The sequence below is a fragment of the Malus domestica genome, chromosome 16 (assembly GCF_042453785.1).
Source record: "Malus domestica chromosome 16, GDT2T_hap1".
NCBI classification, from domain to species: domain Eukaryota; kingdom Viridiplantae; phylum Streptophyta; class Magnoliopsida; order Rosales; family Rosaceae; genus Malus; species Malus domestica.
In genome coordinates this window covers 5,593,271-5,617,506 of record NC_091676.1, presented here as the reverse complement: position 1 = coordinate 5,617,506, position 24,236 = coordinate 5,593,271, and the positions used below count along the sequence as shown (strand labels likewise).

The following is a 24,236-nucleotide window of genomic DNA, read 5'->3' as shown; positions in this document are numbered from 1 at the left end:
GAATAAGGAGGAAGGAGAAGGAAGCAGGAAAAAAAAATTCCCCAGATTCGGAGGAAGAAAAAGGATAAGGAGAAGGAGAAGGAAGAAGAAGGAAGAAGGAGAAGAAGGGGAAGGAAGAAGGAGGAAGGAAGAAGGAGAAGGAGGAAGAAAAAAAAAAAATCCCCAGATTCGGAGGAAGAAAAAGGAGATGGAGAAGGAAGAAGAAGGAAGAAGGAGAAGGAGGAAGAAAAAAAAAAAGTTTGCAGTCGGGTGGAAGAAGAAGAAGAAGAGAAAGAAAAAAAAAAAAGTTCGCAGTCGGGTGGAAGAAGGAAGAAGGAGAAGGAGGAAGAAAAAAAAAAAAGTTTGCAGTCGGGTGGAAGAAGAAGAAGAAGAGAAAGAAAAAAAAAAAGTTTGCAGTCGGGTGGAAGAAGAAGAAGAAGAACAACGTGTCACAAAAAAAAATGTGGCTGACACGTGGCGTCACGTCATTGTCCACATGGGCGCCACGTCACAATTAACGGCAAATTTAACAGTTTGACTAACGAATGTATGAGACTGTCCCAAAATTTACACTTTAAGTATGACTCTGAGACGAAAAAAACTTGATGTACTAAATGTTGAAAACCATGAAACATGAGGGTAGTAAACAATCTTTTACCCAAATATAAAAATTGATAAGATCTTAATCAATGAACATTAGAACCTAGAGATCAAATACTAATTTTTCTTTTGAAAAATAATTCCCAAATATAAAGCTAGCATCCCATGATTTTATTGGGCTTGAGCAACGGCTTCTCAGTCGTCACCGTCCCATCATTTCCGGCAAGAGCCCGGTACTTATCCTTCCTGGTGAACCCGGTGCATTCATACGAAAGGCTGGCCGCTATAACCCTCTGTATATAATTCGCCACCTCATGGCTCGACTTTCCGCCCCCATACGTCAGCTTAGCTGGCAGCTTGTTCAAAAACGTCACCTCGTACGCGGGGCTCGGGTTCATGAAGAAGTAGAAGGGGTCCATCCCTTTCCACCCACGTGCGGTGGTCCCGTGAAACATGCTCATCTTGTTCACCATCGCCACCGGGACCAGTTCGTCCGTCAGCTCGGCGAAAAGCGCCGAGAATCTCAAGAGGAAGGGCTCTCGACACGTGGTGCCTTCCGGGCAGATTGCCAGGTCACCCTCTTCTAGAAGCTTCTTGATCATGGCTGCGTCGAGGGCCCGATCGCGGTTGAGGCGGACGGTCTTGATTGGGGAGATGAACTCGGAGAGGCGAGAGACGGAGTAGGTGACGGCGGGGATGGGGCGGCCGAGGGCTGTGGAGAGGAAGATGGGGTCGAGGAGGGTGCGGTGGGAGCAGATGAAGAGGACGCCGGTGTGGCTGGTGGATTTTTTGAGGGCAGGTGGTGGGGTGCCCTTGACGGTGACACGGACGCCGAGGGCCCAGAAGGCGTAATAGACGAGCGGCATGGGGAGGAGCGCCCCGGCGGCAATACGGAGGCAGGCGAGGAAGAAGCCGATGGGGAGCCAGAGGAGGGTGAGGAGCGCCATGAGAGGTGTTGGCTTTTGAACAAGGCGGCCGTCGTGGAAGATTATGGGCTTTGGTAGCTTGTCGTTTGTTACTGCTTCCACTTTTGGTTTGGCTGGCACCATGTAACCCTCCTGCAACAATTTTTCACATTTACATGTTTCAAGTAAATTTAGTTAATGACACAAACAATGCTAGAGAGACTAAAATTGTGAAATCTAAAGGACATAGAAGTTAATGATTGATTTATTACTTACACGTCGATAAATGTGCTTATTCTTATTGGTGACACGTCATTTAGTTTGCAAATTAGTCTTCAAATTTGGTCTCCTAACATTACCCTAATGACACTAATTAAAATAAAACAAAAAGTAATTGTAGAAATGTCTTATGGCATGTAGTATTTACCCTTATTACAATTTTCATAACATATTCCTACTGACACTTCTTGTGTTTTGGTGCCTTGTACAGACTTCGGACACAAGAATTCCTCTAAATCGAATGGATTAAGGATTAAAATTAAACAAAATAAAACTAAAAACGAATAGCAAGAAAATTGTCGAACCTTGCACAGTTTCATGAAAGGAATGTCAGTGTGTCTATCACCAAGCCCAATCTCTGGCAGGACATCTCCAAAAGCCTTCTTAAGAGCATCTGCCTTGTTCTTTCCCACAAGCACACCAGGTGGGGAAACAAACCCTGTAGCCTTACCCTTATAAGTGGCCACTTCCGTCCCCAAAACGGTGTCGAATCCAAGAAAATCCTTCAAAAACGGCTCCACCATGATCCTCGGATTTGCAGTAAGAATACATCTCTTTTCGCATGCAGAGATCACGCGCCAAGACTCCGGGTGCAAATCACTCGAGTAAAACTTAGGCAGCACGGCTCTGGCCACGGACTCGATCTCCGAAACCCTAACCCCGGCAAACGTTGCAAAGATGAGAACTTGGATTCCGGCTGATTCCGAGACAAAGTAGTAGAGGAGTCCGGCTAGTGGTGTAACCAAGATCAAGAACAGGAGCCTTAGTATCCCACCAACCTCAAAAGCAATGAGAGCAAAGTAGGGGAAAGAGCTCCGGCCTCTAAGCAAAGTCCCGTCCATATCGGCGACCACTGTGTGCTTTTCCCGTCCATCCGATGTGCATTGATCAACCGTCGGGAAGGTCGTCGTAGTCATATTGTAACAACTTTTGTTGTTGTTACAAAGTAAACTAGAGATAGTAAATATTGGCACACTAAAACTTTGATGATACAATAGAGGAAAGAGAATTTGAACTCGGGTTTAACATCTAGAAAACTATAGTACTCTCTAGCTGATTTTTTTTTTTTTTTTTTTGAAATAGAAGTTGTGCATGCTAGGTATATATAGAGAAACATACAATTTAATGCCAGGGTGTGTGACAAATATGGATTAGGGTCTAATTAATTGATTACAACAATGAGGAAAAGGTGGCATTGATGAGAGGCAACTTAGTTATTTATGGAAGATCCAAGGGTAGGAGACCCTTGTTTTTGGAGTAGCAGCAATTGCGTGCGCGGCAATTTGCTTGTCGTTATTTGTTTCCACCGCCACTCGTTCGTTTGTGTGTAGTTGAGCATTTTACAGATGCATATGATAAAAGCTGAGTGCGACTTTCCTTACCAGATAACTGTTAACGTATATAATTAATTATTTTTTGCTTACTCAACATGTATTATTCATGCAATACAGCGGGATGGCTTAGAGCTGATAAATTAGTGATATGACATGTGTCATTCATCTGTCAAGTTATTAATCCAATGAATGTAATGTCTCATGAGCTAATAAGGAAGACTATAAAAAATACATTTTCAGTTCATGAGACATTACAATCATTGGATTAATAACATGACAGATGAATGACACGTGTCCTATTACTAATCTATCAGCTCTAAGCCATCCCGCTATATTCCATGAATAATACATGTTGAGTAAGCAAAAATTAATTAATTATATACGTTAGATTAGTAATAGGACACATGTCATTCATATGTCATGTTATTAATCCAATGAATGTAATGTCTCATGAACTGATAAGGAAGGCTATAAGAAATATGTTGATGCACAAAATCAGCGAAGACTTTGGTACAACAGAAAGTGTCAGGTTTTGTGACCTTCGCTTGGTTGCTTCGGTCACTAGTGAGGATAAGTACGTAAATGAATAGAGACAGAGAAGCAAACACAGGATGTACGTGGTTCACCCAGATTGGCTACGTCCACGGAGTAGAGGAGTTCTTATTAGTAGTGAAGGGCTTACACAAGTACAAAGGATCAAGCTCTCAATTTAGTGAGTTCTTGTGAATGATTTAACACAAAATGGCATTAGGAAATATTGTGGGGGAATGACCCCTATTTATAGAAAAACTTGTAGCTTTGTCACATTGACATGTGTCATGTTATAATTGGTTCTTGATGTTGACACGTGCTGCGCTCTGATTGGCTTCTAATCTTGACACGTGTCGAGTAGTGATTGGCCTCCTGGTCGGAGGGGAACTCTTCTGGGTCCTTGACAGTATAGCGTTGGCCGGTGCTCGGTAGTTTCGGGATTGGTCAAGTATGGTACAAACAGTGCTCCCCTAAGTTCCCGAGTGAGGGAAACTCCTCGGTTGGGGACTTGCAAGATCCAATCCCTTGAGTAATCACGAAACTTCTAAGTACCGAAGTGTGGTCTGATCTTCATCTGCCCTTCTCTGGAAGTACCTTTCCTCCATCCGGGAATGGTGTATTTAGCTGATGTTGACGCACAAGGTAATGTATCAATTTCACTTGAAGCTTAGTTGTAGTTTCGGGCTTAGTCAAGTGTGATACAAACCCTATAGTAGGAGTCCCCCAAGTCGCCGAGCTAGGAGATCTGCCGAAAGAGGTGACAGACAAGGTAAGCAGTCAAACTTCCAAGTAAGCAACCCAGGATCAGAGGTTTGACGTCGGCTTCCGGTTGATTGTTCTCATTCTCCTTGTCTCTCATTCAACTGCCAGGATAAGGAGAAGCAAATGGATAAGAGATGATATGAGATACTTTTGCTTTTGAAGAAGTAACTTTCCACAGGCTTATTCTTGAACTGTGCTGGAGGGTGTTCTGGTGCCCTTCAGAGTATAAGGCCGACTCAAAAATTTGAGGGTCAAAACAAGTCCATCAAATCTAGAGTACGTTCGACCTTGATGATATGGGATACTTTTGCTGTTGACGGAATAATGAATGTGGTATGGAAAGGTGTCGTGCTGTAGTGATCTGTTTCAGCTCACCGTTGAACCTTCTGCTTCAATCTTTTGCATGGCAGAAGTGGTGTGCAACCTTTGCATTTAAATGGTCCTTCAGAACATTCCTTCATAGTGACTCATCCACGCTTGGCAGCTTCAGTGTAAAGAGCCAATATCTGATCAACTGTCATGAGGTATTTGCCGGTGGAATTCGTGACCTTGACAGCAGTTGAGGATGAGTACTCGAGAGCAATGCTAAGTAAGCAACCAGGCAAAGGCTCCAGGCAGTCAGTTCCAAATTGGAGGTTTGATTTCAGGTTCCGACTGACTGCTCTCTTTCTCCTTGTCCTGCAGGTGTGGACAAGGACAAAGACAAAGACAGGGAGAAAGCATGATATGGGATACTCTTGCTTTCGACCCTGATGATATGAGATACTCTTGTTCTTGGTGTGGCTTATTTGCTGAGGTATTATCGGGGGGAAATAAAGCTGAGTATTTCGAGAGGTTATGTTGAGGGTGCCTTTTCGAATGCGAGAAAGGGTTGAGCATTTTTGCAGGTTTGCCTGTCCGTTGAGGAGGGAGGTCAATGTATATAGGGATTTCCCAATAACAAGTAGTAATGCTATTCCTTTACCCTTCTTGGTCACAGCAATGTAGGGGGAGCTGCCAGCTTCACGTGTTTTAATTTTGTCAGAGCACTTTGAAAAAGTGGTATGTGGTATCTGGAAAGCTGATATTACGTGTGGAGATTACAGACAAGCTTTATCTAAGGAAATCTGGCTCTCGAAGTTCTGAGAGTTGTGCCTCTTCGGTTTTCGAACAAGCAATCCCGTCGAGGATCTGACTCTCGAGATTCGGAAAGCGGTGCTACTCCGGTTTTTGAGAAAGTAATTATGTTGGGAGTCTTTTCTCGAATGTGAGTAAAGGTTGGACGTTCTTGCCAACCTGTCTTGCCGCAAAACACGGAGGTCGACACACATAAGGACTTTCCAGTTGTCAAGCAGTGGTGCTGTTCCTTTACCCTTATGGGTAATAGTAGGGTAGCTGGAACTTCGAAATTCTCGTGCCTAAACTTTGTCAGAAATCTTTGACAAAGTTATATGTGGTACCCGAGGAGTTGATGGTGCATATGGAGAGCGGTGATTGATCAGTAAGATTCACGTGCTTTCTACTTCACCAGAAATCTTCGACAGAGTGCCCGTAATTTCCGCAAAGCTGATTGTGCATGTGACAGGTGCTGACGAGGCTGAAAAAGCAGGTGCTTCTTCGATTTCTGAGATCGGCCCTCGTGGTCTCTGAGCAGCCCAGCTTTTGAGAAAGCAAACACCTCTTCGATTTCTGAGATCGGCCCTCGTGGTCTCTGAGCAGTCCAGCTTTTGAGAAAGCAAACGCCTCTTCGATTTCTGAGATCGGCCCTCGTGGTCTCTGAGCAGTCCAGCTTTTGAGAAAGCAAACGCCTCTTCGATTTCTGAGATCGGCCCTCGTGGTCTCTGAGCAGTCCAGCTTTTGAGAAAGCAAACGCCTCTTCGATTTCTGAGATCGGCCCTCGTGGTCTCTGAGCAGTCCAGCTTTTGAGAAAGCAAACGCCTCTTCGATTTCTGAAGCTCCGTCGAGTGCAGATTTTTATAGAGGCTGGCATTAAGTTCCACATCACACTTGAATCTCTACCAGTAGAAGCTCATTTCTTGCACTTCTAAGATCTTGATTTGTCTGACCTCTTCCTTCTTCAACACATTTGAAAATGTCTGGACCCTCCGACCGTCGTTTTGACTTGAACCTTGGAGAAGAGACAGCCATGCCTTCTCCAGACAACATATGGCGCCCATCCTTCATATCCCCTACTGGTCCTCTTACCGTTGGGGATTCTGTGATGAAGAATGATATGACCGCTGCAGTGGTGGCCAGGAACCTTCTCACTCCCAAAGATAACAGACTACTTTCCAAACGGTCTGATGAGTTGGCTGTTAAGGACTCTCTGGCTCTTAGTGTTCAGTGTGCAGGTTCTGTGTCTAATATGGCCCAACGCCTATTTGCTAGAACCCGCCAAGTTGAATCATTGGCTGCTGAAGTGATGAGTCTCAAACAGGAGATTAGAGGGCTCAAGCATGAGAATAAACAGTTGCACCGGCTCGCCCATGACTATGCTACAAACATGAAGAGGAAGCTTGACCAGATGAAGGAATCTGATGGTAAGGTTTTACTTGATCATCAGCGGTTTGTGGGTTTGTTCCAAAGGCATTTATTGCCTTCGTCCTCTGGGGCTGTACCTGGTAATGAAGCTTCAAATGATGAACCTCCAATGCCTCCTCCTTCTGGGGTTTTGTCAAGTACTGAGGCTCCGGATAACCACCCTCCGGTGCTTTCTCTTTCTGGGGCTCTACCGACTGCTGAGACTTCCCCTAAGCAACCTTTGTGAAGGCTCCCTTTTGTTTGTTTATTTTGACTCATGTATATGTACATATTTGTGGCTTATCGAAAATATTAATAAATAAGCTTTGCTTCATTTCAACATATTGTGTTAAATACACCAAAGCCTTCTTCATAAAGTTCTTTGAATTTTTGCTTTTGTTGAAACCTGTATTGTTGAAGCTTTGTGAGTGAAGCATGTAGTTTGAGGTAGTGTTCCCTTAATTTCCCGAGTGAGGAAAACTTCTCGGTTGGAGACTTGAAAAATCCAAGTCACTGAGTAGTCACGAACTTTTGAGTACCAAGGCGTAGTAGCATATGGTGGGAGTCCCCAAAGTCTCTAGTCGAGGGAGTTGACGAATGAGGTGTCTTGCTAATAGTCCATGTCGTAAGTACCAAAACTTCATTCTTTTGTTTTCTAAGTGGTAGCCCCGGACTTTTTCTTCATAGATTTTGTTTATGAAGGTTGCTAGGCCCGAATAAGTGGAATTGCAGAAGGTGTAACCGTTGGTGCATTAACATCATAATGGAAGCATCACAATGATGGAAGCATCACAATGATGAAAGCATCATAATGATGAAAACACCATAATGATGAAACATCATAATGATGTTTCTTTGGTGGAATTGTTTTTCATTTCCCCTAACAACCGGAATTGTTTTTCAACATAACACCATCATCTGTAGGTCGAATCACAAAGTTGTCTTCATGAAAGTTGTTCGTTAATTCCTTAACTACAACATATCCAAATTGGAGAGCCATCGGAGCAGTACAACTCCAGAAATCCAGGTATGATGAGTGACTGTTTATCATTTGTCTGTCAACCCGTCAGATTTGTTGTGAGCTTTGAAACTCTATTTTCTCTTGCTCAGATCAGCATGCTTTCTTCATTGAAGTTGTTCCTCAGCTTGTGAACTACAACATATCCAAATTTGAGATCCCTCGGAGCTGTATAACTCAAGAAACTCAGGTATGATGAATGACTGGTTATTATTTTTCTGTCAACCCGTCAGATTTGTTGTGAGCTTCGAAACTCCATTTTCTCTTGTTCAGATCGGTATGCTTTCTTCATTGAAGTTGTTCCTCAGCTTGTGAACTACAACATATCCAAATTTGAGATCCCTCGGAGCTGTATAACTCAAGAAACTCAGGTATGATGAATGACTGGTTATTATTTTTCTGTCAACCCGTCAGATTTGTTGTGAGCTTCGAAACTCCATTTTCTCTTGTTCAGATCGGTATGCTTTCTTCATTGAAGTTGTTCCTCAGCTTGTGAACTACAACATATCCAAATTTGAGATCCCTCGGAGCTGTATAACTCAAGAAATTCAGGTATGATGAATGACTGGTTATTATTTGTCTGTCAACCCGTCAGATTTGTTGTGAGCTTCGAAACTCCATTTTCTCTTGTTCAGATCGGTATGTTTTCTTCATTGAAGTTGTTCCTCATCGACTCTTTCATAACATATCAAAAATTCAGGATGAACTAACGGTTAAATATTTCCAGATCTTCGAAACATCACAACAGCTTCGAAATCTGCAAGAAGCCGACTATCATGTTTGGAGCTTCAACACTTTAATTTCCGTCGCTCAAACAGAAATGGTTCCTTCTTGAAAGTTGTTCATATGCTCAAGAACTATAGGGTGTCCAAAATTCAGCTCCATTGGAGAAGAGCAGAGGTTGCAGAAATTTGATAGATGAAAGGAGGCGGAAGAGGGAGAGAGAGAAAAAGTCTCCTGGGTTGGATTTCTATTTTGGGGCAGATTCCAATTTTTGTAGCACCTTCATTATTGATGAATTGCTTGTACTTTTGTCCATTATGAAATTTGGGACTTTGGCTTGTTGTTGGATCTATTATAATATGTTTGAGAACATATATAAGTGAATAAATAAGAAGGAAAATTTTGGGCCCTTGTGGGTGTAAAACAAAAAATGTTTATGTTTACCCAAGTGTTTTTGTACAAGTTCAAGGGCATCTTGGGTTTTGTGAACAAAATTTGTTTATTTGGAGCAAGGTTTTGTGTTGAAGCTTTGTAGGTGAAGCTTTGGTGTTGAAGCTTTGTGGGTGAAGCTTTGGAGGTGAAGCTTTTCGGGTGAAGCTTGTTAGGTGAAGCTTTGTAGGTGAAGCTTTTTTAAGTGAAGCTTTGTAGGTGAAGCTTTTTTAAGTGAAGCTTTTCGGGTGAAGCTTTTTAGGTGAAGCTTTGTAGGTGAAGCTTTTTTAAGTGAAGCTTTGTAGGTGAAGCTTTTTTAAGTGAAGCTTTTCGGGTGAAGCTTTTTAGGTGAAGCTTTGTGGGTGAAGCTTTTTAGGTGAAGCTTTGTGGGTGAAGCTTTGGAGGTGAAGCTTTTCGGGTGAAGCTTTTTAGGTGAAGCTTTGGAGGTGAAGCTTTTCGGGTGAAGCTTTTTGGATGAAGCTGTTTTTTTTTTTTTTTTTTTTTTTTTTTTTTTTTTTGGCGCTTGACACGGTCTTCATTTGCTTGTTTTGTAGTGACTGTGGAAGACGGATTGCTTTCTGATTGAGAAGGGTTCCGGCATCGCTTGCTATGAATGTAAAAGAGTGAGGGCTGAGTTGGCTAAATTACCTCTTTATTGAATTCATTGCCAAATGGCCTTCATTACATAGGATGCCAAACGGCTATAGCTCAACACTTGTACATCGTGAGTCTATTTGTAGTAGTACTTCAAGTGATCAGCGTTCCATGGATGGCCAAGGGTCTTGCCATCGGAGCTTCTAAGTGTGTAAGAGCCAGGGCGACTGATGCCAATGACTTCATACGGTCCATCCCAGTTTGGACTAAGTGTGCCTTCACTCGGGACTCTGTCGCAGAGTAATCTTTTCTTTAAGACCCAGTCTCCTATTTTGAAAGAACGAGGCTTGACCCTAGAGTCATAATAGTTGGAGATGCGCTGCTTGTAGGCGACATTCCTCAAGTGAGCTTGGTTTCTGTGTTCCTCGACTAAATCCAAGTTGAGGGTGAGTTGTTTGTCATTTTCACTTTGAATGTAGTTCTGGACTCGGAATGTTGCTTGCTCGAGCTCAACAGGGACAACCGCCTCTGTGCCAAAGGCAAGTGAGAATGGAGTTTCTCCTGTTGAAGTCCGATATGAAGTGCGATATGACCAAAGAACTTGGGGTACAAATTCTGGCCAACAGCCTTTAGCTTTGTCCAAGCTGGTTTTCAAAGTGCGCTTGATTATTTTGTTGATGGCCTCAACTTGTCCATTAGACTGGGGATGAGCTGGAGAGGCAAAGCATAAGTTGATGTTGAACTTAGAGCAGAACAACCTGAACTTCTTGTTGTCGAACTGTCGCCCATTGTCAGTGACTATCGCATTGGGAATGCCGAATCTACAAAGGATGTTCTTCCACACGAAGTCTTCTATCTTTGCCTCAGTAATGGTTGCCAAGGGTTCTACTTCGGCCCACTTTGTGAAGTAGTCCACTGCAACGACTGCGTAACAGACTTTACCCTTCCCTGCCGGCATTGGGCCGATCAAATCAAGTCCCCACTGGGCGAAGGGCCAAGGGCTGATCATAGGAGTAAGAGGCTCTGGAGGGGAATGAGGAATAGCCGCATATCGTTGACATTTGTCACATGAGCGGGATACTTTGATGGCATCCTGGTGGAGTGTTGGCCAGTAATATCCTTGGCGAAAAGTCTTGTGTGCTAGGGACCGAGATCCAGCATGATCTCCACAGACTCCCTCATGTATTTCCCGAAGGACGATTTCCGCCTCGGCAGACGTAAGACACCTTAAGTATGGCAGGCTAAAACCTCGCTTATAGAGTTGATCATTGATGATCAGGTAGCGGGTAGACTTGTATCGAATTTGCTTAGCCTGGACTTTATCATTTGGGAGGGTGCCATGAGCAAGGAAATTATAGATCGGGGTGATCCAACTATCCCCCTGTTGTAAGTTGCATACTTCTGCGGCCATGGTGCTTGGTGTTGCCAACAGTTCGACATGAATTTTTCTTCCAATCTTGTCTTCCACAGCCGAGGCGAGGCGAGCCAGGGCGTCTACATGACTGTTTGCCGCTCGAGGAACTTGGGTGATCTGGTAGTGGAAGTGCTTGAGCAAAAGTTGTGTTTGCGCAAGATATGCTGCCATGGAGCTGTCCTTAGCATCAAAGTTGTTGGTAACCTGGTTGACCACCAATTGGGAGTCACTGAAAATATCAATTTGTTTAACCCCGAGGTGTTTGGCCAAACGTAATCCTGCTAGAAGGGCTTCATACTCGGCCTCATTATTTGATGCCTTGAATTTGAAACGAAGAGCATACTCCATTGCTACTTTGTCGGGTGTAGTCAAGACTAGTCCCGCTCCACAGCCCTGTTGGTTGGATGAGCCATCAACATACAGACTCCATGCTGGGGTTGTTGGTTCTATCTTCTGAGCTTCCGGGGGTAATGAAACCACTGCTTCAGGTGTAGAAGCAATGTCAACCGGATATGTGAAGTCAGCAATGAAGTCTGCCACTGCTTGGCCCTTCTCAGCTGGCTTTGGTTGGTAGGAGATGTCAAACTCACCCAACGCTATTGCCCATTTGATCATTCGCCCTGAAGTGTCAGGACTTTGGAGTATCTGTCGAAGAGGATAATTGGTAAGCACGATGATGGAGTGCGCTTGGAAGTAAGGGCGGAGTTTTCGAGCAGACATGACCAATGCCAGAGCCAATTTCTCAATGTTAGAGTACCGTGTCTCCGCATCTTGTAAGGCTTTGCTAGCGTAGTAGACAGGTCGCTCAATATTCCCATCCTTTCGAATGAGAACGGAACTTACGGCTGAAGCTGATACCGATAGGTAGATAATGAGAATGTCTCCTACCTCGGGCTTGGAGAGTAGAGGGGCTTTACTCATGTACTCCTTGAGGTTTTTGAATGCCTCGGCACATTCATCAGTCCATGTAATGTACTTCCTACTTCCCTTAAGTGCTTTAAAAAAGGGAGCACATTTGTCTGTGGCATTAGAAATGAACCTGGTTAAGGCTGCCACCTTGCCAGTAAGGCTCTGGATGTCCTTTGAAGTTACCGGTTCCTTCATGTCGAGGATTGCTTTGATCTTCTCGGGATTAGCTTCAATGCCTCGTTGGCTAATCATGAAACCTAAGAATTTGCCAGAGCCTACGCCGAAGGCACATTTGTTGGGGTTTAACCTCATTCGATACCTCTTCAAAATAGTGAAAGTTTCAGATAGGTTGGTGATGTGTTGGTCAGCATGTTTGCTCTTGACTAACATATCATCAACGTAAACTTCCATGCTCTTCCCAATCTGCTCGGCGAACATTGAGTTGACTAGTCTCTGATAAGTCGCTCCTGCATTCTTTAGGCCGAAAGGCATGACTTTATAGCAGTATAGTCCTCTGTCGGTAGTGAAGGCTGTGTGTTCTTGATCCGAAGGGTTCATGAGGATTTGGTTGTATCCTGAGTAAGCATCCATGAAGCTCAGGAGTTCACACCCGGCCGTAGATTCTATAAGTCTGTCAATAAGAGGAAGAGGGAAGCTATCTTTCGGACACCCTTTGTTTAGGTCGGTGTAGTCAACACACATTCTCCACAAGACCTTTTGAAGCAAAAGACTTTCTTTGGTCGGATTTTTCTTAACAAGGACCACATTTGCTACCCATGTCGGGTAATTGACTTCGCGGACAAAGCCTATGCCTTTGAGTTTTTCAACTTCTGCTTTCATTGCCTCGTATCGTTTAGCGTCATAAGATCTTCGCTTCTGTCTCACCGGCTTGATCTTGGGGTCAATACTCAAACGATGACAGATGACATCGGGAGAGATGCCTGGCATGTCCTCGTATGACCAGGCGAAGACTTCAGTGTTCTCTTTCAAAAAAGATATCAATGCTAACCGAAGGGGTGGTGACAATGTGGTGCCAATCTTCACCATGCGATCTGGATAATCTCTTGAGATAGGTACCTTCTCCAACTCTTCAGCAGGTTGGGCTTGCTGGGTGAAAGAGTCATCTCGAGGATCATCGGGTTGATTGTTGCTATCAGGAAGATCCAAGTTCGCTTCATCTAGGCTGGTCTTTGTGACTTGGTCATGTACAGACAGGGTTTCCTTGGGTCCGGGCAAGTGTTGTTGCTTAACTGAAGTGTTGTAACATGATCGTGCACTAAGCTGATCTCCTCTGATGTAGCCGTTGCCATGGGGGGTTGGAAATTTCATCAACAGCATATGCGTGGATACCATAGCCTTGAGATCATTGATGCCTGTGCGCCCAAATATGACATTGTATGCCGTTGGGCAGTCAACCACTAGGAAGTTAGTGGTAATGGTAGCCGTGTAAGGGCCTGTACCAATAGTAAAGGGTAAATGTATGCTCCCTAAGGGTTGCACGATATCACCGGAGAAGCTTATCAGAGGAGAAATCGAGCGATCGAGCAAGTGTTCAGCTACACTGAGTGCCCTGAAAGCTTCGGCAAACATGATATTGACCGAAGCCCCTGTGTCTACGAGGATTCGTCGAACATCAAAGTTGGCTATGTGAGCCTCCACGATCAATGGGTCGTTATGAGGGTAGATGATGCCTCTTTCTTCCTCAGGGTAGAAACATATCGGATCCCAGTTAGGCTTTTGATACTTCCCTCCCCTGATGTCTTCCACGTGAAACACTTGGTGACCAGGCCTCAGAATTCGTTCACTGTTTTTCATGGCCCTATTGGAAGATTCAGATATGGGTGTGCCGCCGCTTATGGAATATATGACATTCACCTGGCGTTGGTTACGGTTATCCCTTTGAGGGTGAAGGAGGAATTGATCAATTTTTCCTTCTCGTGCCAAAGCTTCAATACGATCACGGAGGATGATACATTTCTCGCTATCATGGCCGTTATGCTCATGGTAGCAACAAAACATGCCCGCGTTATTCTGGGGCGTGTAATCTGGGTGCCTCGGCTTTGGCTTTGGTATCAGGTGAGCTATGCTGGGGTAAATGGCCGCGCATGTGGCATTCAAGGGCGTGTATGTCTCATACCTTGGGGTAGGGGGTATCTTGACGCGGGTTTGACCCACTGCATTGACTGCCTGGGGGCGAGCGTTATTGTGGCGATACCCTTGGTTATCGGGATAGTGTCCCTTACTCTTTTTACTGAAAGGAGAGTGGTGAGGATGGAAATCCTTCCTCTTGCCTTGAAATTGATATGTCTGTTGATTCGGTGAAGCATTATGCAAGGCATGGGGAGGTGCCACTGCTGTTTGGAAAGTCGAGGTCTTCTCATTTAGGTGAGTCTGGCTTCCACCTCCCACTTGTTGATAAAGGATGGTTGTAGGGGGTTTCTCCTGATATGTCTTTGCCTCGGCGGAGGCATGGTTATAAGCCTGCGCCATCACCTCAGAGTAAGTCTTCCAAGTATTGGCATTGATCATGTATTTAAAGAAACAATCACGTAGGCCTGCCGTGAAGGCTTTGAGGGCAGTCTTGTCGTCTGCCTCGGCACACCGGGAGTATTCATGGCTGAAGCGGCCAGCATACATACGTAATGACTCGTCTGGCTTCTGGCGGATAGTGTACAAGTCATCTGCAGAGTGCAAGCGATCGGTTTGGAAAATGTGTTGGGAAACAAATAGTTTCCTCAATTCCTCAAATGAGTCTACCGTCTCAGGTGTAAGACGACAATACCAATTTAGAGCTCCACTAGAGAGGGTGGAGGGGAAGAGAAGACATCGCTCTTCGTCGGTGTGCATCCGATATGCCATGGTGGACTCAAAGAGGTTAAGGTGCTCAATCGGGTCCTCTTTTCCAGTATAAAGTTGCAAGCCAAGCTTTTGCTTTGTCTTTGCTTGAAGGGGGGTGTTGAGGATCCTCCTTGTAAGAGGGCCAGGCCTGGGTTGGTTCCAGTCAGGTATTTCAGCCTGACGTTCAGCCTTCAACTTGTTTACTTCCTCAAGAAGTTGTAGGACAAGGGGGTCCTGAGCGGAGTTATGTGTCACTGGAGCTTTCTTTCGTAAATCTCCATCTCCTATTGGAATTAGGAAGGTTTGATCAAGGGCATGTGATTTTTCCCTGGACTCGCTGTACTGGCTTCCAGGGTATGTCTGTCGGAACACCTCTGAGTCCCCTGTACCCTCATGTCTCTCTAGGACTTGTTGCCCCTTCCCCAAATTGGTGGCCGGCTTGGGCCGTGGCAGGGGACCGAGTCTCTCAGAAATCCTTGGGTCATTGATCTTTGAGCTTATATGGATGGAATTCTCTCGACGTTGCTTCAGGAAATCCCGACAATCGCGAAAGACGGCTTTCGATCCTTCTGCCCCTTCAGCAAAGAGGTGTCTCCCTCCACTTCTCATGGTTCGGGTCGAAGCAACTGGGTTAAGAGAAGCCTCATGTTGATTATCAAGTCGAGGGGTAATCTGTTCCCTATCAGGGATATCTATGTCGAATGCATGTGACCCTCCATGTTGGAGGGCACCCAGTTGATGGTTGACTTCCACGGGGGCAACAAGCTCTCCCACGGGGGCAACAAGCTCGCGTGTCTGAGCTTGCCTAGCTTTGTGGAGTGTCTCGAAGAGCTTCTCATATTGCTCCTGGAGGACCTCATTCCTCATTGCTATCTTGTTGTTCTGAGCTTCCAACTCATCGACTTTAGCTTGAAGAAGAACTCGTTTTCCTTCCTTCTTTCGTTGTTTCGCACTATGTGCAAGGGGGGTGTCATTCTGTGTGCTGTGGCTTCCTTCGCTTCCCATGTTGGAGAGGGATGCCTGATCAAAAGAAAGTGTACGAATGATAGAAACCAGCTTGACACAGCTGAAGAGAGTAGGAATAAGTGTCGTTTCCCACAGACGGCGCCAAATGTTGATGCACAAAATCAGCGAAGACTTTGGTACAACAGAAAGTGTCAGGTTTTGTGACCTTCGCTTGGTTGCTTCGGTCACTAGTGAGGATAAGTACGTAAATGAATAGAGACAGAGAAGCAAACACAGGATGTACGTGGTTCACCCAGATTGGCTACGTCCACGGAGTAGAGGAGTTCTTATTAGTAGTGAAGGGCTTACACAAGTACAAAGGATCAAGCTCTCAATTTAGTGAGTTCTTGTGAATGATTTAACACAAAATGGCATTAGGAAATATTGTGGGGGAATGACCCCTATTTATAGAAAAACTTGTAGCTTTGTCACATTGACATGTGTCATGTTATAATTGGTTCTTGATGTTGACACGTGCTGCGCTCTGATTGGCTTCTAATCTTGACACGTGTCGAGTAGTGATTGGCCTCCTGGTCGGAGGGGAACTCTTCTGGGTCCTTGACAGTATAGCGTTGGCCGGTGCTCGGTAGTTTCGGGATTGGTCAAGTATGGTACAAACAAAATACATTTTCAGTTCATGAGACATTACATTCATTGGATTAATAACATGACATATGAATGACACATGTCATATTACTAATCTATCAATAACATGACAGATGAATGACAGATGATTGGCAATTTGGCATATTGTCCATATTTTCCTTCCACCAGTATGCCAAAATTTATTGTTTCATTTATGTTTTTTTTAAACAAAAATAATAAAAGTTGAGTTGTTGTTGGTTTAAAATAATACTTAAATATGTTACCAGTTAAGGTAAGGTAAGTGAAATGCTTTTGGAAATAACAAAAATCAAATTTAAAGGCAGCTTCAAATTTGACATCTTTTTGTCTATGTCAGCTTAGCCTTTATTTCCATGTCATCTTTGCACTACAGGAAAATGAATTATGAGGGGCAGATTAAAAGAATCGCATCTATTAATGAGTTTTTAGAGGCATAAATATTAGGGAGCTTTAATGAAAAGTGATTGAATTAACTTTTATTTAATGAAAAACCACCATAAACTATTATTTAATAAAAATGGCTTAAATTTTAATCATAAGGACACAAAACTTTTATCCTAGGCCCTACAAAACTAAAACACACAGGCTCACCAAAAAGCCCAAACCGCATAACAATTAATATTCCAAAATTGCCCCTAACGGAGCCTAACCCAGGCCCGTTAGCCGAAGTTACTAAAATTCATCATCCCTCCCAACGCCATTAATGTTCACCAACCCCTTCACACTGTACAAAAAAATCGAAACCTCCATTACTCCAAACGTCAAGATCTTAAAGCGTTTTCAAGTTCGATTCAAGTTTTCAAACAATAATCTACACATCAAATCCGGAATTTCTCAACCCAAAAACTACATTTGAAGACGAAAAACTGAAAACATTCGAACTGTATGTTTGCAGAGTCGAAATCGGACAAACACAGGTACGAACCTATAATTTCTGATATTCTTGATGATTTCTTACTTTAATTTACTAAATATGTGCATTTGCATGTTTGAGATTCTAAAAAATGAATTATGTTTCCGGTTCACAGTTCTGATTTACATCCAGACGAAAACACACAAAAAATTTGGGAAATAAAAGCAACAGAGAAGAAACAGAGGTACGTACCACAAAATTTCTGATATTTTTGGTGATTTTACAGTAATATGTAAGTTTGCATGCTTCGAATAGCAATGTTTCTGCAAAATGGTATATTTTTACTTCACTTTAATAACTGCTCGTTTTCTTATAACCTTTAAATAGTATTTTCTTGCCCTCATATGTTGTTTTCTTTGCTTAAATAGCTTAAATAACTTAAATATAATCAACATTCTATTTTGGTGGTGTTTTAGTTTAATAGATAGTGTTTACAAAATAGTTCACGATTTTTAAGTTTAATAAACAATGTTTACAAAATAGTTTACAATCTGCTTCATTTGTAAATAGAATTGAAATGTAAGGAAATAGTAAAATCTGGGATGCATTCACGAACGAGTGTGGTTTTCTACTTTAGTTTGATAAATAGTTCAGTTTGCTAAATGTTTCAGTTTGATAAATAGTTGAGTTTGCTAAATAGTTCAGTTTGATAAATAGTTCAGTTTGTTTTGTAAAAAAGTGTGGTTTTCTAGTTAAATTTGATAAATAGTTCAGTTTGTTTTGGTAAAAAAGTGTGGTTTCTACTTCAGTTTCATAAATAGTTCAGTTTGCTTTGGTAAAAAAATGTGGTTTTCTAGTTCAGTTTGATAAATAGTTCAGTTTGATTTGGTAAAAAAGTGTGGTTTTGTAGTTCACTTTGATAAATAGTTCAGTTTGCTTTTATAAAAAAGTGTGGTTTTCTAGTTCACTTTGATAAATAGTTCAGTTTGTTTTGGAAAAATAGTTCAGTTTGATAAATAGTTCACTTTGCTTTGGTAAAAAAATGTGGTTTTCTAGTTCACTTTGATAAATAGTTCAATTTATTTTGGTAAAATAGTGTGGTTTTGTAGTTCAGTTTGCTAAATAGTTCAGTTTGCTAAATGGTTCAGTTTGATGAATAGTTCAGTTTGCTAAATAATTTAGTTTGATAAATAGTTCAGTTTGCTTTGGTAAAAAAATGTGGTTTTCTAGTTGGAGACCAAGCCCGAGAACGGCTCTGAGCCATGCCCGGACTCGTTTTTGCTGTCAGGGTCCGAATTCGAGTCCCGGAAACGGGTAATGGTTATTCCCTGCGGGATGACTCTTGGGTCTCACATAACGGTGGTGGGCACGCCTAGGTGGGCCCACTCGGAGTACGACCCGAAGATTGCGATACTGAAGGAGGGGGACGAGGCGGTGATGGTCTCTCAGTTTATGATGGAGTTGCAGGGTTTGAAGAACGTGGAGGGGGAGGACCCGCCTAGGATACTGCATTTCAATCCGAGGTTGAAGGGGGATTGGAGTGGGAAGCCGTTGATCGAGCAGAACACTTGTTACCGGATGCAATTGGGGTCGGCCCTCCGCTGCGAGGGGTGGAAGTCCCTGGCTGATGAAGATACCTGTAGGTGGCTTCAATGTGTTCTAATTGCTTTGCTTAATGAATTGAGAGGTAAGGGGTCTTTGTGTTTTTGGGTTGTATTTAACTAAATTATAGTTTGGTAGGTAAAGAGTATATTATATTAGATGTGCCAATCTAATCTAAATAAAGCGGTTGCGGTTCTATTATTTGGTGAGATTGTTATGTGTTTTCTGATTCTTTTGTTTTGTGAAGTTGATGGACAGGTGAAATATGAGAAATGGATTCGTGACGATGACAATAAGTCGGAAGAATCGAAGGTCACATGGTGGTTGAACAGGCTGATAGGACGAACAAAGAAGGTGACCATAGACTGGCCATACCCTTTTGCAGAGGGAAAGCTGTTTATTCTTACTGTAAGTGCTGGTTTGGAAGGTTTCCATATCAATGTTGATGGTAGGCATGTCACTTCTTTCCCTTATCGCACGGTGAGTACCTTTGTGTTGTGATATTAACCTACAATGTAAGGAATGCGGAATATCTTAAAATCTTATTCACGGATTGACAGGGATTTGTTCTTGAGGATGCTACCGGACTATCTGTAAATGGAGACATTGATGTGCACTCTGTGCTTGCAGCCTCCTTGTCCACATCACATCCTAGTTTTTTGCCTCAGATGCACCTTGAAATGGTTACTAAGTGGAAAGCTCCGTTTCTTCCCTTTGGGCATGTAGAGTTGTTCATTGGCATTCTGTCTGCTGGCAGCCATTTTGCGGAGCGTATGGCTGTGAGAAAGTCTTGGATGCAGCATAAATTAATCAAATCTTCACGTGTTGTGGCTCGTTTTTTTGTAGCACTGGTAAGGAATGCAGAATGCTTGTTTTGTGCTTTGATAAATGTCAACTATTTACAGTATTTGGAATTATATTTTGACAGCATGGAAGAAAGGACGTAAATGTAGAGCTTATGAAAGAAGTAGATTATTTTGGGGACATTGTTATAGTTCCTTATATGGATAACTATGATCTGGTAGTATTGAAGACTGTTGCAATTTGTGAATATGGGGTACGCTTCATAACAAGACTTCAAATTGGCTGTACTTATTTTTTTCTTATGGATATACTTAACATCAATGTTTGTGGTTCTTTACAGGTTCGCACTGTGCCTGCAAGGTATATCATGAAGTGCGATGATGACACCTTTGTCAGGGTGGATGCTGTGCTCAAGGAAGCACGGAAAATTCATGGGTATAGAAGCTTCTATATTGGAAATATGAACTACCACCACAACCCTCTTCGCCATGGTAAATGGGCAGTGACATATGAGGTATGCATTCTTCTGCTCTTCACCAATTATTCTAAACAACAAATTATACAAACTTGAAATTGATGTTCAACTTCTACTGTTTGTAAGTCCTTTCTGGTATTCTCTAAACCATTAAGTAATTCTGATCTTCTCAAGCTGTATATGTCCTTTAAATATATTGCTTAATGTGATTAACATTCTCTTCTCTGATTTTAAGGACAAACGTTTACAACTTGTGATTTACAAGTTTTTCTTCGAATGCTTAGCTTTCATCTTGTGCCTCGTGTTAATACGTTTTCTGGTAAATTCTGTTTGTGACACCTCTTAGTTGAGTGTTGATGCTTTGGATTAGAGTAATATTTTTTAGCAATCAAGAGACAGAGGAACAAATTTTTACTTACCCACCATTAATTTGACAGCCTTAATACTCTTACCAAACTCTAGCTTTTATTGTGAATATTTTATTCGGTTTTCTTATCCACCTGATTGTCATTTGCCTCATTGCGTATGTTGTTGTCTGCAATTGTGACTGGTGATAAGAATTAGATAGTATTTAGCTCCTAACAATCAATAAGTCGTTTAACGGTGTCGCTTTTTAGTTCACGTTCATATAGAATTGGTATATGGGTTGTGTCATGAACAATCTCTCATCCTTCATATTTTTCCTTGGTGAGCTCCAGGAATGGCTTGAAGAAGATTATCCACCCTATGCAAATGGTCCAGGATACATAATCTCCTCTGACATAGCAAAATCCATCGTATCCGAGTTTGAAAGGCACAAGTTGCGAGTATGTGATGAACATACTGTTTTTTCTTGTTTGCATCTGTATTCCGTGTACAGGTCTCCATATCTTTAAATTAACTTCTGTTCTGTGCAGTTGTTCAAGATGGAAGATGTGAGCATGGGAATGTGGGTGTAGCGGTTCAACAAATCTAAACCGGTGGAGTATGTGCACAGCTGGAAGTTCTGCCAGTTTGGGTGCATCGACGACTATTACACCGCGCATTACCAATCTCCGAGACAAATGATATGCATGTGGGACAAATTGCAACAACAAGGGAAACCCCAGTGCTGCAATATGCGATGACCAGGAATGACGCATTGATCAAACATTTTGCTCACAGTATAAAGAATGTGAAAAGAAGAATACAGAGAAACAAGTTTTGCAGTCATAGTATACCGCTGTAAATATCCGGTGGGGGTTAATTCTGTCAATATTTTCTCACCTAGTTTAGTTTCTAAGTCCCTCATTTACCGTCTTTACTATTGTAAAGAAGCTAGATGGAGAAAGTTACTGTTCTGCCCCTGTAGAATCTAGCCAACCATATGTGGTGATGTAACCGTGGATACAGAAAGAGCCTTTGTAATGAAAGTTGATTCTTTCTGAGTGGTGAAAATGCTACAAAAAGATGGAACCAAATTCCCTAATCTTCTTTTTATATGCCATTTCCTTTGGGTTTTTGAGTTCTTTTATCTTATTTTTTATATAACATTCGGGCAAGATGAAAAGTACATTGGCAGAGCTAACTGACCCAACCTAGTTATTGCTAGGAATATTGCGGAGAAATCTCAACAGTTTACAACAACAAAAAGTTGAATCTCAACATATTTTATAGGATTCATAAAAAGTTCAAACCGCAACTTGCATTTGAACTTTAAAATCCAGCTACGAAATTTCACAATCTACAATACCAAAAGCAATAACCAAGCCAAGCAATAGATTAACCCAGTCCCTGCAAAAACACCACAAACAAACAGACTAAGTTGATTAGACCAGTGTACTCTCTTTACCGTCCCGGAATGTGAATAAAAAATTGAAAAATGAAACCACAAAAGGGTAAAAGGATAGATTGAATACGTACCAATCTGCCACGATCGAGGCCTTGAACCATAATTATATGAAGCTCCAAAGAAACAATCATTAGTGGTGTTGATCCCACTGGGGCAATTACATATAAATGAGTTGTAATTCCCATAATACCCGCAAACCCCGTTACTCCTCTCACAATTAGCACACGAACTCGGATACTCGTTGTTCACACTAAACTTGTACTTGAGGGCAATCCCGTACTTCCAACTATTAGGATCAGACTCACGTTCGTTGAAGCTGTAAAACCCTGAGTAAGAGCTGCACCGCAGCTTCTCCAAATCCATCTCGAAAGCCGGCCCGAGATCCACCGGCGTGTAAACGCAACACGTGGATGTGGGGAGGTTGATTGTGCTGATCGCCTGACATGAGTACAAGTAGCTACAAATCGGGGAACCTTGGTTGTCACATAGGGAGATTTTTGAGCTGTTTTTTTTGTCAGTGTATAGGGAGTTTTGTTGGAAGATTGGAGAGGTGGAAAGTGAGCAGTCGAGTAGGGCAAAAACGTTGTCGTCTTGGAAGTCGAAGGGTGCGTCCCAGTCTAGGGCAAACCCTTTGGATTGTTGTTTGCATGAACATGTTGACATGGAGGGGTCTGAGATGTACATGACCTTGTTTGTGTAGTCTATGTTGGTGATGGGGTAGGATCCGGTGTGGGTTGTGAAGATGGGGTTTCCCTGGCTGCACGACACGTGAGGGTTGAAGCGCGGGTCGCCGCAGCCGGGGTCGCTGCCGAATGGGAACTTGAGGGGGAGTTCGCCGCAGGATCTTTGGCAGGTTTGGGAGGAGATGAAGGTGAGTTGGAGGAGGAAGATGGAGAGGAAGGTGATGGAGAGAGTTGGTGTTGAAGGAGAGCTAAACTTCATCCTGTTGCGAGTTTGGAGAGGAGGAAATGATAAGTTTGATGAGAGGGTGTGGAGTGAGGCCTTGGTGTTGTGTTGGTATGTATATATATTATGAAGTGGAACAAGAAAACTTAGTGAGTTTACAGTTTTGGGGCCAGGGGTTTTCGATAAATAAAACTACTTGTATCATCTCAACTGATGTCGAGTTAGTGTAAGGTATACTTAAGAAAATAGTATACTAGACGATCACTTGAGATGATACAAATATTAATATTCCGCCGAAAAGGAGCATGTAGTTTTGGATCTCATCAACACTTTCGATTGGCAGTAGCTAGTTTTGTTTTTTGTTTTCTTCATTCCAGTGAAATAGAGGAAGTACGGAATCAAACTCGATACCTAAAGTGCAAAGTTAAATGTTCATACCCACTTAGCCAGACTACTAGCTAGCTTTAGATGTTCCGTGATTCTCTTTTCCCTATTAACAGATGCCTTTGTTCCACCTGCCTACCTTTGAATTGATTATCTCCCTCTTTCTCAAATGACATCTCGAACAATAATTTAATTAATGGAGACACGAAGTAATAAGTTACTAACCATTTAATCTGATGAACGGTTTAGGAATCAATATTAATTCACCATGCAGTTCCTTGGTCACATAACTCACATGGCTTGTAACCCTAACTATCGACTTGCTTCTGCACAAAGCACTTATGCTAGAAAGCACTTTATTAAAAACGCCGACACCGGTTTTTAGAATCTGAAATTTTTTTAATTGTTTTGTCAAATGCACTGCTTTGAGCATTCTTAATTAGTTACCTGAATTCACTTTTAATCATTTCAAAAGCATTTTCAAAAGTAATATATTTTTTGTGATTTGAGATCCCCATACGGCTACCTACCCATAGTTTCGTCCCCAAAGCAATCGTAGCCCTAGCTTTCTATATAATTTTTGAATTTCCATTCACAAACTCAACTTTCTGCTTGGAGTAATGAGTATATATTCCCCACCACTACCACTTCAGCCCTAAATCAGAAAAAAGAGAGATCAAAAGCATAGTGTTCTGGAATTAAACCGGATTGAAAATGCAGCAATGATGATTTGTCCTCCATTTATTGAACTTTTGCAAATTATTTATGTCATCATCGTCGACATTATTTGTTGATAACAAATTTTATTCTTAATTAGTTTCCAATAATATATGTAACTGGGGAATAGTTCTTTTGGTAGGGTATCCAAACTAAAAAAAATTGTTAAGCGCAAGTCGTGGATTGCCTTAGTAGAACTTTATACGTACATGTGAGAGGGGGAATTGTATCAATGGAGAAGA

The 24,236-nt window shown here is 42.4% G+C and overlaps 3 protein-coding genes and 1 long non-coding RNA gene across 5 annotated transcripts; 2 read left to right on the top strand and 2 right to left on the bottom strand.

Annotated features, from left to right (window-relative positions):
• Positions 1 to 566: 566 nt before the first annotated feature.
• LOC103451896 (glycerol-3-phosphate acyltransferase RAM2-like) lies at positions 567 to 2,941 on the bottom strand. Its single transcript, XM_008391335.4, has 2 exons — positions 2,069 to 2,941; positions 567 to 1,637 (listed from the first exon to the last, which is right to left on the bottom strand). Exons 1-2 carry the CDS (start codon positions 2,678 to 2,680, stop codon positions 735 to 737), a joined length of 1,515 nt encoding a protein of 504 aa, XP_008389557.2. The 5' UTR covers positions 2,681 to 2,941; the 3' UTR covers positions 567 to 734.
• A 4,741-nt stretch (positions 2,942 to 7,682) lies between these two features.
• On the top strand, positions 7,683 to 9,039 carry LOC139192927 (uncharacterized). The gene is made up of 5 exons (XR_011577484.1): positions 7,683 to 7,916; positions 8,000 to 8,097; positions 8,181 to 8,278; positions 8,362 to 8,459; positions 8,635 to 9,039. It is a non-coding gene; the product is annotated as an uncharacterized lncRNA (long non-coding RNA).
• A 9,470-nt stretch (positions 9,040 to 18,509) lies between these two features.
• LOC103403299 (hydroxyproline O-galactosyltransferase GALT6-like) lies at positions 18,510 to 21,624 on the top strand. 2 transcript variants are annotated; one of them, XM_017323434.3, is made up of 7 exons: positions 18,511 to 18,983; positions 19,146 to 19,378; positions 19,459 to 19,749; positions 19,827 to 19,955; positions 20,043 to 20,216; positions 20,876 to 20,983; positions 21,074 to 21,624. In XM_017323434.3, exons 1-7 carry the CDS (start codon positions 18,614 to 18,616, stop codon positions 21,113 to 21,115), a joined length of 1,347 nt encoding a protein of 448 aa, XP_017178923.3. In that variant the 5' UTR covers positions 18,511 to 18,613; the 3' UTR covers positions 21,116 to 21,624. The 2 variants fall into 2 exon arrangements, with proteins under 2 accessions (XP_070672320.1, XP_017178923.3); XM_070816219.1 differs by lacking the exon at positions 19,827 to 19,955 and having other exon boundaries at positions 18,510 to 18,983.
• Positions 21,617 to 23,235, bottom strand: LOC103402950 (uncharacterized). The gene is made up of 2 exons (XM_008341737.4): positions 22,059 to 23,235; positions 21,617 to 21,929 (listed from the first exon to the last, which is right to left on the bottom strand). The coding sequence occupies exons 1-2, from the start codon at positions 22,927 to 22,929 to the stop codon at positions 21,880 to 21,882; spliced, it is 921 nt and encodes a 306-aa protein (XP_008339959.3). The 5' UTR covers positions 22,930 to 23,235; the 3' UTR covers positions 21,617 to 21,879.
• Between the last annotated feature and the right edge of the window lie 1,001 nt (positions 23,236 to 24,236).